Source organism: Schistocerca nitens, chromosome 3 (genome assembly GCF_023898315.1).
Source record: "Schistocerca nitens isolate TAMUIC-IGC-003100 chromosome 3, iqSchNite1.1, whole genome shotgun sequence".
Classification (NCBI taxonomy): domain Eukaryota; kingdom Metazoa; phylum Arthropoda; class Insecta; order Orthoptera; family Acrididae; genus Schistocerca; species Schistocerca nitens.
The window spans coordinates 32,135,836-32,154,444 of NC_064616.1; the positions used below are offsets into that span (position 1 = coordinate 32,135,836).

An 18,609-nucleotide genomic window follows, 5' to 3' on the forward strand; every position below is an offset into this window, starting at 1 on the left:
AAGTAATGATGTATACAGTTTTAGCTAGGCTGCTGCTAACACATGGTACCGAAACATGGGCATTTACAAAATTTGATGAAATGCAACTGGGTGTATCTGAAAGAAACATCTTACGAGAAATTCAGAGGCCATTGGAAGAAAATGGTGTCTGGAGGAGGGGATTCAACTACGAATTATATAGTCTGTATACTGAACCAGACATTGTCAGCTAGATTAAGACTGAAAGGCTGGACTGGGCAGGATTGTACTGAGAGCAAACCACAGGTTGATTAAGAAGATATTCAGCACAATGCCTGAAGGAATCAGGAAAGTAGGAAGACAAAAGCTAAGGTGGGAGGAAGGTGTCAGAGAGGACACAAAGAAAATTGGAGATCAAAATTGGATGAGTTCGGCACTAAACAGAGACAAATGGAATAATCTTCTACAAAAGGCCAAGGTTCAAAGAGGGCTATTGCACCGATGATGACGATTATGATATTGTTGCCCACAGTTTCTAAATGCACAAACTAGGTTCTAATTAACAATATGGTATGGCACTGGCAAACATTTGAAAATGTACAATATATCATGATACACACGAATACTGACACAGTCAATGAAAGATTATCTGAAAACAACACAAACAAATAAAACATTTGTACCTAGAATTTTGTATCAGACCTATCTGGCATACATGGTCCCAAACAAAGAAAAATTATGAAGCTGGCTTAAATTTGTAAGTAAACATGTAAATTGCACACATTGCAAACCTAAACATTTTAGCAGTTATACTATATGGTTTTTGTCAATATGCACATTAAAGAACTTACAATTATCTACCCTGTTCATTATTTTTTTTGGTATACTGGGTTAATAGGTGGTGAAATATTTTTGACATTATATTATTGAACAAACTGCATTTTTTCACAGTTTAAAGGTAGCCTATTTGTGCAAAACTATTCAGCAACTTCCACAAAACATAATTTATTATTTTCTCTGCTTCTTTGCTTGGCTTCATAACAATGCTTGTATTATCTGCAAACAGATATTCTGATTAATGATACCAAATGAACTGCTACTCTTATTTCAATTTGCCTGTATACAAAGACATGGTGTCCTTGAATGTTACAATGCTTTCGCTATAATTCAGCAGGTTATGTAAGTTTGTAATGAGCAAACATTCTTCATGATTTTCCTACTCGGGTGGTAAAGGATAGCAGCTCACTGATAGATAACTTCTTTATAGACCAAGATAAGTTTAACCAGATAAATGCTCAGCCTGTTGAGAATGGTCTTTCTGATCATGGTGCACAGCTAGTTACAATATATGACGTAGCTCCATTCAGCAATACTAAACAGTCCTCCAAAGTAGTACGCTCAGTCAACGATTTAACAATTGCAAATTTCAGGGAAAGCCTACAGCAGTTAGACTGGGATGAGGTGTACCGTGAACCTGATGCCAATTTAAAATATAATTTATTTCATGAAATTTTTGTAAATGCATTTGAAAACTGCTTCCCCAAGAAAATAGTTAAATATACTTGTAAGAAACCTTGTAACAAACCATGGCTTACTAAGGGTATAAAAATATCTTGTAACCGGAAAAGGGAAATGTATCTGACAACAAGAAAGAGTAGTGACCCAGAAACTATCAAACATTATAAAAACTACTGTGTTATATTAAGAAAAGTTATTACAAAATCCAGAAGTATGTGTATCATGTCTGAAATCAGCAACTCTGATAATAAAATTAAAACAATTTGGAATATTATTAAAAGAGAAACAGGTCATCCAAGAGCACAGGAAGACAGTATTGAATGAAAACTTTACGAACAAAAAGTCAGAAGTTGAAAATATTTTTAATAATCATTTTCTAAATGTTGTGGATATAGTAGGATCCAGGTGTTCATTAGAAGATGCTAGGCTGTTAATGGAAGAGGCCATACCTATGCAATTTGATACAATTGAAATCTCACCCACTTCTCCCTCTGAAATCAGGAAAATAATAAACTTGCTTAAAAGCAAAAACTCACATGGAATTTATGGCATTTCCAGCAAAACACTAAAAGCTTGTTCTCAACAGATAAGTAAGATTCTCAGCCACCTGTGTAATAGCTCTCTGGAACAGGGCACTTTCCCTGATAGACTGAAATATGCTATTGTTATACCTTTGCATAAAAAGGGGGATAGATCTGATGTCAACAATTACCATCCAATCTCCCTTCTAACAGCTTTATCCAAAATTTTTGAGAAAGTAATGTATTCAAGAGTAGCTTCACATATCTGTAAAAATGAAGTACTAACAAAATGTCAGTTTGGTTTCCAGAAAGGTTTTTCAACAGAAAATGCCATATATGCCATATTTCACCAATCAAATTTTGAATGATCTGAATAACCGAACACCACCCATTGGGATTTTTTGTGATCTCTCAAAGGCTTTTGATTGTGTAAATCATGAAATTCTGCTAGACAAGCTCAAGTATTGTGGCATGAGTGGGACAGTGCACAAATGGTTTAATTCGTACCTAACTGGAAGAGTGCAGAAAGTTGAAATAAGTAGTTCTCATAACATGCAAAGATCAGCACATTCCTCAAACTGGGGAACTATCAAGAATGGGGTTCCACAAGGGTCAGTCTTGGGTCCTTTGTTGTTCTTATTATATATTAATGACTTGCCATTCTATATTCATGAAGAGGCAAAGTTTGTTCTCTTTGCTGATGATACAAGTATAGTAATCACACCTGACAAACAAGAATTAACTGATGAAATTGCCAATACTGTCTTTCAGAAAATTACTAAGTGGTTCCTTGTAAACGAACTCTCAATGAATTTTGATAAGACACAGTACATACAGTTCCGTACAGTGAATGGTATGACGCCATTAATAAATATAGATCTTAATCAGAAGCATATAGCTAAGGTAGAATATTCAAAATTTTTAGGTGTGTCCATTGATGAGAGATTAAATTGGAAGAAACACATAGATGATCTGCTGAAACGTTTGAGTTCAGCTACTTATGCAATAAGGGTCATTGCAAATTTTGGTGATAAACATCTTAGTAAATTAGCTTACTACGCCTATTTTCACTCACTGCTTTCATATGGCATCATATTTTGGGGTAATTCATCACTGAGGAATAAAGTATTTATTGCACAAAAGCGTGTAATCAGAATAATAGCTGGAGTCCACCCAAGATCATCCTGCATACATTTATTTAAGGATCTAGGGATATTCACAGTAGCTTCTCAGTATATATATTCTCTTATGAAATTTGTCATTAACAACCAAACCCAATTCAAAAGTAATAGCAGTGTGCATAACTACAATACTAGGAGAAAGGATGATCTTCACTATTCAAGATTAAATCTAACTTTGGCACAGAAAGGGGTGAATTATACTGGCACTAAAGTCTTTGGTCACTTACCAAATAGTATCAAAAGTCTGACAGATAACCAACAAGTATTTAAGAAGAAATTAAAAGAATTTCTGAATGACAACTCCTTCTACTCCATAGAGGAATTTTTAGATATAAATTAAGAGAAAAAAAAGAAAAAAATATTTAAAAAAATAAAAAAATAAAGAAAAACAAAAAACACAAAAAAATAAAGTTGTTATATTAACTTAAGTATGTTGTTAAATTAACCTAATTATGTCATGTATTGGAAAATTCGACTCATTCCACATCATTACGAAATATCGTATTCATGATCCATGGAACTAGTATTAATCTAATCTAGTCTAATCTAATTGTTTTTAGCAATTACAATCAGAGGAAACGATGAGAGGTAGAAGATACTGTAAGGCATTTTTAAGTCTCATCACAAAATTTTCAATGTTGCTTTAATACAGTACAGTGCTTTCTGTGTGTATAAAAGTAATATCTATTCTAATGAACCCTTTTCTCAATTCATAATTAAAAATACATTCTGACAAATTAAAAGTTCTGTTACTACTATCTTCTACTGCCTTAGATGACCAATCTTCAGGCAGACTTACCACACAATCAAATTTGTTTGGATGTATGTAAACACTGTCTAGCATTCTATGTGTTTTGATGGGTATTAGTTTGTTCCCCAAGAGGAGCTAATGATATACATGTTGACCCAAGCAGAGCCTTAGCCCTGGGCATGTCAAACTGATAACCTAGCATCATTGGCTAAATTTTGTGTGGTGTCCACAAATAGACAAAAATCAGGAGGCATGGTTAGCTCATCAAATACTAAAGACATTGTGAGCACTACTCTGACACAAGTTAGGAAAATGCCATTAATGACTCATTTACAGAAACCTATAGCCATCATTTACACCTCATTACGCACTGCAGAGATTTGTCATATACTTATTACATAAAATACAAAACAAACTACACAACTCGAAAACTAGAGAGACTGAAAAGCTTGTGGAAAGATTAAAATCTGCAACAAAACTAAATTCTATGGAACAAGAGCCTATAATCTTTTAAACAATCACAGGCTTTTGCTTTACTCAGTTTTAAGAGGTACATTAAAATGTTTTCACACATGTTTATATAACTTCATTAAGTGTTGATCAAGTACCAGTTGCTTCTTGATTGTTACTATTACTTCTAAGCATGAAATGCAACTTGTCTTGTCTTTTGTACTGTCATGGTCTGGCTTTTATTTAAACAACAACAGTACACAGAATTGGATACAGTGTGGAATTGCTTACACAACCTGTGTGTGTGTGTGTGTGTGTGTGTGTGTGTGTGTGAGAGAGAGAGAGAGAGAGAGAGAGAGAGATCAGAATCTAGTGAAGTTGAGTAGCAGTCATCATAAATAAACATTAGAAACTGACTGTGAGTGTTTGACGTGGTACTGAAATAATCACTAGTGGGACTTTCAGAACATATATGAGTAAATCAATAATCCAATACCTGAGACATAGAAAAAGTTACATAAACAAACAAGTGAATACCATAGCATGCAGCCACATGGTGGGCATGCGCCCAGGATGAGATGTGGCAGGTGGAACTCTAAATCATGGTGGTGCTGCCCTACAGCTGCCACCACAATTTTTGTATAAAAATGTGAAGACCAAAACCATCTAGACATAGAAAGCATTTGCCCTTCTCTCACAAAATCATCAGCACCTGGTCACAAAAGGATGAAATTGAGTTTTGTGTATGTGTAGGTGTGTGTGTGTGTGTGTGTGTGTGTGTGTGTGTGTGTGTGTGTGAGTGGGGGGGTGGGGTGGGGGGCTAGGAAATGTGAGGAGAGGTAACATTCACTGTCTTGCAGAGATTCATCAGCATTTTGTAGAATCTAGTACTGATGAGAACTCTGAGAGCTTTATCAAACACTTCCTTTCTTAACATGATTCCACAAAATGTCAACACTAAAACAATATTTCCTCACACATTATTTCTAAATGAAACATATGTAATAACATATTGCTGAATTGTTCTCAAATTAATGCAACACGACTTATTGTCACATCAGTGACATTGCTAAGTTATATACCTCATACTTGAAGGATTTGACAGCTTTCTTCAGTCACTGTAAAACAGCTCTTTACAGGGATGTCCCTCTTCTTTCTGAAGGGTCACATCAATGTTAGAGAGTCATATGAAAAAGGGGATTAAGTGAAGGAGGAAAGAAAATAAGGATGAAGTTTAATATCCCATTAATACTGAAGTCAGTGCAGAGTACAGTCTCCTTAAAAGGGAAAAAATATAGTATTGCTGAATCAAAAGCTGTCCCTTTTTTTCTGTGATATGATTTTGGAGGTTTTAAACAGAAATACGATCTTGGAGGTTTTAAACCGAAATAAGATCACTGACTGTATTTTCAGTTTATTCTCCACTCACTTAGAAAATGAGAAGCTTTTTACATCTATCACTTCATGGACAACTGTTCACCAAGGAAGTTTCAAATGGTAATGGTAAAGAATCTGCAGGCTGAATGTGCACACTGTAATCAATGTTTAAAAGTCTTGGAAGCTGATTTCAATCTGAAGAGAAGGAAGATGAATTAAAAACACAAAATTCTGTGTGGAGATGATACAGTACTGAAGAATTGAAATTTTTCAGTCAGTCAGTCATTGACAGGGTTCATAGTCAGTCACTTCCATATTCCATAGATTTATATTCTTGATAGACATTGTGGTATAGAACATTTCCATTGAAAATAAAAGAACTGTCACTAGATCAAAGATCAGTTGTGTTCTTAATGGTATACTGAGTGTAAATGTTTGCTGCTTTCATCCACATAACCACCAAACACAATTCACAACTGAAGGTATTTTTTGCAAAAAAAAAAAAAAAAAAAAAAAAAGCTCTTTCAGATGGAAGATGAAGTACGTACTATAACAGTGTCACCATATTAGAAGAGCAACACAACCAGCAGGTACTAGCATGCAGACATTCATTTACAGCCAGAAGGCTGAAGCTTAGGAAGAGCTTGATATTGCTGTCATCTGTTTACATTCATTGAATACAGCTAGCCCCAGGATGGAACTGTTAACACTGAGGGGTCACAACTTGACCAAGATAAAAGGGGTAGTTTATTGATATCAAGATCAATGGTATAGTCAGTAATGGAGAGCCAATGAATGGGTGCAAGAGTGGAAAGCAGAAATTGTGAATTCATGAGGCATGTAGGCTGTGAGAACACTTGGGCCAGAGAACAAGATCTGCCATTATATATAAAATAGAGGGAAACATTCCACGTGGGAAAAATAGGTTGCAAAAGCTCGAATTTTGTGTGTGTGTTTGTGTTTCTTTGTGTGTCTATCAACATACCAATGCTTTCGTTTGGTAAGTTACATCAGAGATTATATATATACAACTCTACCCACTTCAAATTATGTTGTGGAGAAAGATGTTAAACTGCTTACAGTTGACTTTGCACAGTCATTAACATAGTGTTTTCTATCTGTTACCTTAGGTACAACATTAGCTAGTAATCTCTGCAGATGATTAATCATTGTCTGAAAGCAGAAGAAACATCACACTGCCTATCAGACAATGCTACCACCTTAGGGAATTTTCTCAAAAGAGATCAATCATAAGTTAGTTGTACAACACACAAGTTGCAATACAGACGTGCAATTAATGCATTAGAATTTTTATTTTCATCTCTGAAAGTGCATATTATATATAACCAAATCTCTGTGACCTCCTTAGTCAACAGGAAATCTTGTGCAAAATTAAAAAAGGATGGAAGATTAGACTTTAACATTCCATCGACAATGAACTCATTACAGACTGTGCCCAAGTTCAGATCAGGAAAGGATTGTGAAAGAAAATGTGGGTGACTGTTCACTGTAAACATCCTAGTATTTGCCCTACATGATTTAGAGATATTGCGGAAAATCTAAATCTGGGTGACAAGATGAGGATTTGAATCACTGTACTCCAGAATTCTTGTCCAGTGCAATAATCACAGTGCAAACATTACATTCAAGGTGGTAGAACACTCAAATACCATCAATGACAGGCTAGGTGGTAGTTTGAGATACTCTGATGACCACTTGCCAGTCAATATGCAGCAAGGGAAGTCAATATGCAGCAAGGGAAGTCAGACTGTATTCTGAGCACAGACACTTCGATTGTCAAAATTTTAGTAGTAAACTGTCAAAGTATTTGTAACGAAGTTCCCAAGTTTACTGCTCTCCAGGAAAGTTCTCGAGACCAAGAGCTGGCTGAAATTCAAAGTGGAAACCTCTGAGATACTTAGTGAGTCATGGAACGCATATCGGAAAGCCAGATTAGAGGTCATAGGAGGGGGATCATTCACTGCAGTTGACAAAAATACTGTCTTTATTGAGGTCGAAGTTGAGTGCGACAGTGAAGTTATCTGGTCACATAGAACAGGTCTAGGTCAAACCCAGCTAATTGTTGGACATTTTTACCAGCCACCTGACTATGCTGTTATGGTTCTAGAGTCATTAAAAGAAATATACAGTCAATATTGCAGAAATACCCAGATTACGCATTACTAGTTGGAGGTGACCTTAACCTACCAAGTATAGACTGGGATGTCGATGTGTTTATTGCAGGGGGGTACACACAGACTGTCATGCAAAGTACCTTTGAACACATTTTCTGAAAACTGTCTGGAGCAGCTAGTTTGGCAGCCCACACACAACGCAAATCTACATCTACATCTACATGGATACTCTGCAAATCACACTTAAGTGACTGGCAGAGGGTTCATCAAATCACCTTCAAATAATTGTCTATTATTCCAATCTCTAACAGCGCGCGGAAAAAACGAACATGTATATATTTCCGTGAGATCTCTGATTTCCCTCATTTTAGAAGTGTTTCTCCCTGTGTAGGTCAGCATCAACAAAATATTTTCATAGTTGAAAGAGAAAATTTGTGATTAAAATTTCTTGAGAGAATTCCGCCGCAATGAAAAACGCCTTTGTTTAAATGACGTCCACTCCAAATCCTGTATCATGTCAGTGACACACTCTCCCCTATTTCTCGATAATACAAAATGCATTGCCCTTCTTTGAACTTTCTTAATGTACTTTATTTATGCTATTTGGTAAGGATCCCACACTGCACAGCAGAGTAAGCAGTCTCTATAGTAGACCTGTTGTATCTTCTAAGTGTTCTGCCAATAAAATGCAGTCTTTGGTTCGCCTTCTCCACAACATTTTCTATGCATTTAAGTCATTCATAAATGTAGTTCCTAGGTATTTAGTTGAATTTACTGGCTTTAGATTTGACTGATTTATCATGTAACTGCGATTTAAAGTATTCCTTTTAGCATTCATGTGGATGACCCCACACTTTTCATTACTTAGGGTGAGTTGTCAATTTCCACAAAATACAGATTTCTTTTCTAAATTGCTTTGCAATGCGTTTTGATCTTCTGATGAATTTTCTAGATGATAAATGACAGCATCATCTACAAACAACCTAAGACAGCTGCTCAGATTTCCTCCTAAATTGTTTATGCAGATAAGGAACAGCAAAGGGCCTATAACACTACCTTGGGGAATGCCAGAAATCACTTCCATGTTACTCCATGACTTTCCGTCAATTACTACAAATCCAGTCACATAACTCAGACAATATTCCATAAGCCCGCAATTAGACTACAAGCCACTTCTGAGTTACAGTGTCAAAAGTCTTCTGGAAATCTAGAAATACAGAATCAATTTGACATACCTTCTCAATAGCACTCAACACTTTATGTGAGTTAAGCGCTAGTTGTGTTTCACAAGAACAATGTTTTCTAAATCCATGTTGACTGTGTGTCAATAGACTGTTCTCTTCGAGGTAATTCATAGAGCTCAAACACAATATATGTTATAAACTCCTGCTGCATATTGACGTTAATGATATGAGCCTGTAATTTTGTGGATTGGTATGGATTTTTTGTCAAGTGAGCTGTTGTAGACGATTGTTAAGTATGGAGCTATTGCATCAGTGATTTAAGTTGCTGCACTACTATGAAGAGTTACTCATGTTGGCAGCTGTTCTTGATTCGAATTCTGGAATATTTACTTCATCTTATTTGGTGAAGGAATTTCGGAAGGTTGTGTTTAGTAACTCTGTTTTAGCAGCACTCTCATCAATAGTATTTCCATTGCTATTGCACAGAGACGGCATTGGTTGTGTCTTGCTTCTAGCATACTTTACATATGATCAGAATCTCTTTGGACTTTCTGCCAGGTTTCAAGACAAAGTTTCTTTGTGGAAAGTATTATAAGAATCTTGCATTGATGTCCGTGATAAATTCTGAGTTCCTCTGAAAGATCACCAATCTTGGAGATTTTGCATTTGTTTAAATTTGGCATGTTTTTTTGTTGTTTCTGCAACAGTTTTCTGACCCATTTTGTGTACCAAGGGGTCAGCTGCATCATTTGTTAATTTATTTGGTATAAATCTCTCAATTCCTGTCTATTCTATTTCTTTCAATCTAAGCCACATCTGGTCTACACTTACTGGTAAAGCAAATTGTTGATTTGGAAGGAGTAGAGATTCTCTCTCAGGAAGGCATCAAGTGAATTTTTATCTACTTTTTCAAATAGGTATATTTTTATTTTTTTATTTTTGGAGGAATATCTTATACATTATAGCTACAAATAGGCCAGACCTTATCAACAATGTCAGAAAGGAAACATGGATTAGCAATCATGATGTCATTATAGAAACTATGGTTATAGAAGTTAATAAATCAGCCAAGAAGGTTAGGAAAGTGTTTCTACTAGATAAAGCAGATAAGCAGTTGTTAGCATCTCACTTAGATAGTGAACTGACATCACTTCATTCCAGTAAGAGGAACATACAGGAATTATGGGCAAAGTTTAAGCAGACTGTAAATCATTGTCTGGAGAACTGTGTGTCTAGTAAGTGGATTAAGGATGGAAAAAACCCACCATGGTTTAATAACGAGATTCGGAAAATGCTGCGGAAGCAGAGGCTATAGCACTCTTGATTCAATGACAACAAGCAAATGTTAGTAGAGATACATGTGTCAGTGAAAAGATCTATGTGCGAAGCATATAACTACTACCACAGTCATACCTTTTCCAAAGATCTGGCAGAGAACAGGAGAAAATTCTGGTCCTATGTAAAATTCCTAAGTGGGTCTAAGGCTTCCACTCAGTCATTTGTTGACCAGTCTGACGTGGCAGTAGAAGATAGATAAACAAAAGCTGAAGTTTCAAATTTCATTTCAAGAAATCGTTCACACAGGATAATTGTACAAACATACTATCACTTGACCATCAAACAGACTCCCGTATGGAATACATAGTAATAGCATCCCTGGCATAAAGAAACAATTCAACTAGTTGAAAGCAAGCAAGTCACCAGGTCCTGATGGAATCCCAATTCAGTTTTTCAAAGAGTACTCTATGGCACTCACCCCTTACCTTGCTTGCATTTATCACAAGCAACAACAAAAGTACCAAGCAACTGGAAAAAGGCGCAGTAGACTCCAGTACATAAGAAGGGCAAAAGAACGGACCTGTAAAATTACAGACTAGTATCCCCAATATCAGTCAGATGCAGAATCATTGAACATATTCTCACTTCACATATAATAAATTTTCTTGACACAGAGAAGCTTATGTCCATGAATCAGCATGGTTTTAGAAAGCATAGCTCATGTGAAACTCAGTTTGCCCTTTTCTTACATGATATACTGTGAACTATGGATGAAGGGCAACAGGAAGATTCCATATTTCTAGATTTCCAGAAAGTGTTCGACACGGTGCCCCATTGCACGCTGTTAAAGAAGATACAGGCATATGGAATAGGTTCACAGATATGCGAGTGGCTTCAAGACTTCATAAGTAAGAGAATTCAGTATGTTGTCCTTGATGGCGAGTGTTCATCAGAGACAAGGGTATCGTTGAGAGTGCCCCAGGGAAGTGTGATAGGATCACTATTATTCTCTATATACATAAATGATTTGGCGGACAGGGTGGGCAGCAATCTGCGGTTGTTTGTTGATGATGCTGTGGTGAACAGTAAGGTGTCGAAGCTGAGTGACTGTAAGAGTATACGAGATGACTTAGACAAAATTTCTAGTTGGTGTGGTGAATGACAGCTAGCTCTAAATGTAGAAATGTATAAGTTAATGCAGATGAGTAGGAAAAGCAAACCCATAATGTTTGGATACAGCTTAAATTATGATCATAGATCTACTGCCCGTCATCCATATTGTTTTGTTCAGCAGTCTCCTGACCTACAACAGTCAATTTCTTGTTTCTGCACCTCATTTCTCATCAGTGTCTCGAATGAGTCTCTATTGCAAACATAACTTCATTACATTATACCCATTAGAAAAAGAGGATAGATTGCTATGCAATGAAGTATTTTCCATCTCATATCCCAGGCTGTTTAGTGTCCACTAATGGTTGAGAAAGGGAATGTTAGATAATGTGTACCCTGTTTCATTCACTGAAAAGTCATCTGAACAACATACAAAGCACTGGAACAGAAGAGTGACTTTCCTAGTAATATATGAAATTTACCTTCAAAAGGTCAGATTCACTGCTGTTAGTACTCCACTATTGATACTAATGATTACTTGAGTTGTTTGCATCAAGAAAAGGTCCACCAAAGGAGACAGCAATAGTTGCCTATGATCTTCAACACAATCTCTTGGATTGTAAACACTGTCATCAGTTAACACACAAATAATCTCTGAACCACACTACCTAGACCCATGCTTCCATGAGGAAGTTAGTCACAATCTGAATTCAAAAGCGTTCAGATTCACAACTAGTTCTTAAGATGGCGTGTCACCAGCAGTGAAGCAAAGACAACCCTGAAAGAGTCCCATCAAAAGTAGATATCAAGGGTCGTTGAAAGGCACCATGAAGCTAGCTGCTTATTCCTGGGACCGATTATACTCCTCTTATTTCGTGTAAGTCAGATCCTTTAGGGGAGAACACGGTAATAAAGGCTGTAATAGATGGAGAAGCTGAAGGAAAGAGACCACTGGGACAGCCGAGAATGAGATGGAAGGATAATACTATGGGAGTCATGCAAATACTGGGTGTGGGAGATGAAGGAAGATGCAAATGACAGGAAAGTGTCAGCTGTGGTTTGTGTGGCCAGTGTAACAACAACAAAATGCATTTCGAAAGCAGAGGGCTATGCAGAAAAATTACCTGACTTGTACTTTTTAGAGTTCAAGAACAAAAAGTCTTGTTTATATTTGATTCACTCTCATACTGCTACCACATCTACAAAATCACTAATGTAATAAAATATCATGTGCTTGCTCTAAATAAATGATTTTTCCCCCATTTTTATTTTAAATTGTTTTCAGTAAACGTAAGTTGCTGCTGTTATTATAGCTTCTCAACTAAAAGACAAATACAAAACATAAAATTGTTAGAATGCATCTCTCTAGAAAAGTTTCATAATATTTGAAAGATTTTATAGAAAATCATTTAGCAAGAGCAGTTTACTATCTTATATGTGATTATTACTCTCTTACATGTGATAAGAGAAGAACTCCTCATGGCACTGACGAACATAAAATGTGTACAGCTTGTGTAGTTGACAGTTTCAGCCATATCTAAAACTTTTTACATTGCCACAAGCCATGCCAAATGTGTAGTAGAGATTCTTTTAAAGGTGAGCTTATTTCATCAATATGGAGGGACAATGTCTTACTACTCCTGTGGCAATCCCTCCTGACAGTATGTATTGAAATAAACAAACTTCATTCAACAGAAATGCACTGCGTCACTAACATTTCTATACAAAAATAGAAATAATGATGACTGAAGGCATTAATTTCACTTTCATCTTTAATCAAATACAAGGTCAAGTACCTTGGACAGCTGAAAAAGCCAAAAGATACGTAATTCCTAATCTTTCTTCTATAACCAAAAGCAACTATTACTCACCATATTACACCCAAACAGAACCAGATCTGAATCTTCTGTTATCACAACCTGAGCGATATTTTTTAAGTTCAGATATGCTAGTTGTGCATCTGCTTCATAAGGAGCAACAATACAGTCCACATTCTTGGCCCTACATTCACGCATAAGGTCAACTGCCATATTGTGTGTTATATCAATACTACGACGCAAATAATTCCTTGCTTCTTCTGTTCTACCCGCTCTAAGTAGTTCTGCTGCCCGAGCACGGCTCTGTTGTCGTGATCTGCAAACAGTCACAATGAAATTGTGTTTAATGAAAATACATACTGGAAAGAAAATTAAAAATAATTTAGAAACCCTTCCCCTGGTTAACTAGTCTTACTAGGATAAATAGTTCCCTGTAATATTACTCCATCAAATTCTTACCAAAATTCAAGCTTTCATCAATTTTCTCGATTATTTTTGCCAGGAAAGCTGCTGATAGTTACAGAGATAATGGAAATTCAGATTTTAATACTGTGGAGACACCACACAGCAATCAGAGATTATAGTACTGGTTGCTCGATAAACACATACGCGTAAACAAGCCCCAGTAACTAACATAATGAATGTGTCCTTCAGTTCAGGTATTTTTCCACAGTTCCTAAAGCATACACGAATTATGCCTTTGCTGAAGAAAGATAATGCAGAAAGTATTGAATACTACAGAACAGTTTCACTAATGCCTTCTTTCTGAATCTATTATGAAGGACAGACTAATGAGTTACATGTAAAATACAATCTGTTTAACAAACACACAGTTTGGTTTTCGAAATGGGAGGAGTACAATACTGACAGTTACTGAGTTCACAAAAGTGGTACTTGAACCTCTTGACAGGGATGACTCTGTTTCAGGCATATTCTTAAACATGTTGAAGATATACTGCTAAGCAAGCTACGAGGGCATGCTGAAAAGTAATGCCTATGAATTTTTTATGCTGAAATTCAAAGCTTTTTAAATGAAACAAATGTTATTAACATTCTACATCTTAAATTCTTCATGGCTACATATTTGCAACCCTCTGCCACTCGAGGGCTCTGAATTACAGTGCATATCATGGCGATGTGTAATGTCAATGCATGACAAAAAGCGTTCTGTAATTTAGTTTAGAATTCAAAGAGTTAATCCACTTACGGAGCACCCTCTCTTCCAGCACAACAATGCCAGACTACACACAAGCACTGCGACATCTGTAACAACCTGACGCCTTAATAACTGTCATCTATCATCCTCCATACAGTCCCAATTTGACCCCATCTGAATATCATCTTTTTTTCAAAACTTAAGGAACACCTTTGAGGACTTCACTTTGATAGTGATGAAATGGTGCAAGCAGAGATTAAGCTGTGGTTTCGTCAGCAAAGTAAAACATCTACAGTGACAGTACCACCAAACTGATTTCTCACTGGGAGCAAAGCATTCATTGCCAGGATGACTACGCTGAGAAATAAGTATGTAGACAGGAATGGTAAAGATGCAAAATGTTAATAATATTTGTCTTATTTAAAAAGTATTGAGAGTTTTCACATAAGAAATTTGGAGGCACTACCTTTCAGCACGCCCTTGTAAGAAGTGCTAGGTTGTAAATGCAGGTCTGGGTCCCTGCATATTTGGCCACTACACTCACGGATGCGCTTTGTGGGCCAGGTATAGCCCCTGCTTTACCTCAGAAGGTTTGCTGTCATCAGAAGATAAGGCAGACTGTTTACCGCCAAGCCTCCTGCAGCCACCACAATCTTCACTGCACTGTTTACCACCATACCTAAGGGAACCACCACAGCATCTGGGGGCGCAATACTTGTACATGTCAATACATGGTGTGTAGGTCGTGGTTAACAGCCCTGCATCACAGGTACGTTTTTGTGTCCATGTAGTCACTTTTACATGTGACACCGCACCTGTATTCTTCCACTGATGCGTACTTAGGGTGCTGCTCAGCCCCTAGACAGTGAGTTTTTGATTCAGGCTTCAGACCAACCATCAGCTACCTACACTTCAGACCACAATGCCTGCCACTGCCCCTACTCGTCAGACAGACAGTCTCTTGCCTTTGACAGGATCATCAGCTGCTGGACATCTGTCAGTTAATCCCGAAGCCCGGACCTGCGTCTCAATGACACACCAGTTTACAGCTGTGTGATACAGTGCCACTGATCATCTTCGGCACCTCCCGGCTCTTCACCACTACTGACAATTGTGGACTTATTCATAGTGGGCATCCAGTATACACAGTTACGAAGGACTTTTAAGTTGTACTCAAGTGTGGACTTCCGTCCTGTAAAGTTTTACTGAGATATCACCAGAGTTAATAACCAGAGATTTGTGATTGCGACACGAGAGTTGAATCACTTACCAATCACACCACTCAGTTAACGATATAACATAGGTTTAAGAGGAATAGCAAACAAGAGCTTCCAGTCTTACCTGGAAAACAGAGTGCAAAAGGTAGAGATAGCCCACACATCTGCTTATGACACATTTTTAGGAAAACATTCTAACATGAGAAACAGATAAACATAGGTGTTCCTCAGGGTAGTATATTGGGTCCAGTTCTGCTCTTAATATTAAGGATGGCCAGAAACAGTCTGAAAAGCTTGTAAGGTTGTTGCAGGGGAGGCTGTGCTGAGAATTAATCGATAAGAAAAAAATTCAATCTGCTGCACTGTTTCCATTTTGCATTGAAGATAGTCAATCAGGCCATCACATGTGCAAATTCAAGCAGCCCATGACAGAGTGTCGCCAAACTACTTCTTCCTTTGGTTTCCTCAACTCAAACAAAAATAGCTTTTTCTCACCAAGTTTAAATTCATCACTTCCGAAAAAGGCACATTTTAACTGGTAATGAGTGTTTGAATAAGTGCAACTCACGGACCCACAGATGTTTGTGCATTAGCACATTTCAGCATGTGCAAGTGTTGAATTTGCATGTGCAATGACCTGATTGCCTAACTTCAATGATAAACAACTTGAATTTTTTTTCTTAACAATTATTTCTCAAAAAAAAAAAAAAACTCCCCTGCCACACCTTTACAAGCTCTTTGGACTGTTTCTGACGACCCTGTATATTAATGACTTTTCGGACAGCAACATCATAATCACTGGTAAAACACCAGAGTCCCTATTAGAAAAAGCAAATGAAACCCTCAAGGGTGGGCAGTATGTAACAAACTGACACTGAACATAAAGAAATCTAACAGTATGCACTTCAGCATAAAGAGATAAAACAACTCTGTCACATTAGGCATAAATGATACAAATGTAGATCATGTAACAAGTTTTTAGGGATGAATATTGATAATCAGTTAACGTGGAATGAGCACACAAAGATATTGGCAAAAAGAATGTCATCAGCATGTCATGCTCTTAGGATTTTATCATCAGTTTGTACCAAGCAGTGTCTTGTAGCAACATGCTATTCCTACATACACTCAGTTCTTAGCTGTGGGATTCTTTTCTGGGGATCAAAGGCATGAAACATGGACACAATTTTTAAACTGCAGATAAGAGCCATACGAATAATAACTAGTAGTTGGGCTCATTGTAAAGAGCTGCTCAGAAAACTGAGCCTCCTTGCTGCACTAAGTGAGTACATCTACCCATGTCTGGTGCATATCAGGGATAATATTGCTATGTATTCCACTAGTAGTTCTACACATAATCATCAAACAGGAGGCTGTATGGACTTACAGTGACCAAAGAAAAACAACAAAAAAATTCAATACAGCATTTTCTATCAGGGAATAAAACTGTGCAACAAATTTTCCAAAGAAATGAAGAACTTTTTACCAAAATACATCTGTTTAAAAAGGCAGCTAACATTCTTCATAACTAACGTATATTACACAATTAAAGATCACTCGGAGGACAAAGAGTAGTGGGTAATAATGAAAAGGGGTTATCTACAACACAATGTCACATTTCAATACACAATTATAGTTTGCCAGTTTTGTAAAAAGTCATGCGTCAGGATCTTAAGTGCATGGTAGTAATGCCTTACTAATGCAGTCTTTTTCAGGTGGAAAGAGGGAGAACAGGAGGTAAACACAGAGCATTCTTGAATGATCACGGTCAGAAATTAGTTGTCCAGATGGGCTGGAGTTACTGCAAAGGGAATAGCAGCATCTTCACGGCACAGCATTCACCGGCGGGTGTCCTTATTATGTACAGCAATGAAGAGCAAAACTATGTTTTTATATTATTAAATGGTTCAAATGGCTCTGAGCACTATGGGACTCAACAGCTGAGGTCATTAGTCCCCTAGAACTTAGAACTAGTTAAACCTAACTAACCTAAGGACATCACAAACATCCATGCCCGAGGCAGGATTCGAACCTGCGACCGTAGCGGTCTTGCGGTTCCAGACTGCAGTGCCTTTAACCGCATGGCCACTATGGCCGGCTTTTATATTATTAACTGTCAAGAAGATAAACGTGTGTAAATCAAAGAATATTGTATAATAATGCCCGCAAGATCTGGGCATTCACAGTGGGTGGGATTACTGGTTGTTGAGAGTTCTTAGATATATGGCTGCCAAGGAGGGGAAGAGTTTCAGTGTGCACTACGTACACATATCAGATGCCACGAAGAGCACAGTGTGCAACCAACTGCAGGTGGTGGCTCACATCGGCACTAATGATGTGTGCTGCTTTGGATCGGAAGAGATTCTCTCCAGTTTCGGATGGCTAGACGACCTGCTAAGGACTGCTAGTCTAGCTTGTGAGATGAAGGCAGAGCTCTCTATCTGTAGCATTGTTGACAGGATCTGTGGTGTTGTCCAAAGAGTGCAATCCCTTGCTAAAGTTGGCACCTCGAGACAAAAACAAGGTAAGGACAATCGCTGTCAGATGCAGCCACGAATGAGGAGTCAAAGACAACACACCCTCAAGAGGTTCTGTATGCTGCCACTGCTGGAAATCTACTTGCATCAGAATGCAGTGCTGATTGCCCCTCTCTTTGATAGCCCACTCGGATAGCAGCATCCTCACAGTAGTTCAGATCCAGGAGTGAGCTACTGTCATTAGTCAGAACTGTGTACCAAAGTTAATAGTTAAATGCAGTGTGATATTTTAATGTCATTCAATACTAATCAAAGTAGGGAACAGTTATCACTGTGTTTTGTGAATATAATATATGTATATAGTCCCTCATGCAGACATGAATGCCTTTCAAGCAAAGTATTCTGTATTAAAAAGCTTTACTGAAACTGAACTACTATTTATTATATGTTTTAGCTTCCACTCGACCTCCTCCAGAAGT

The 18,609-nt window shown here is 37.3% G+C and overlaps 1 protein-coding gene across 2 annotated transcripts in view; it reads right to left on the minus strand.

Moving 5' to 3' along the window:
• The window catches only part of LOC126249061 (exonuclease 1), a 170,326-nt gene that overhangs the window by 113,130 nt on the left and 38,587 nt on the right, over nucleotides 1–18,609 (minus strand). For both annotated transcript variants that reach the window (XM_049950712.1, XM_049950713.1), the window contains exon 3: nucleotides 13,335–13,596. In XM_049950712.1, coding sequence (XP_049806669.1) covers nucleotides 13,335–13,596 — 262 coding nt within the window. The remainder of the gene's footprint in view (nucleotides 1–13,334; nucleotides 13,597–18,609) is intronic.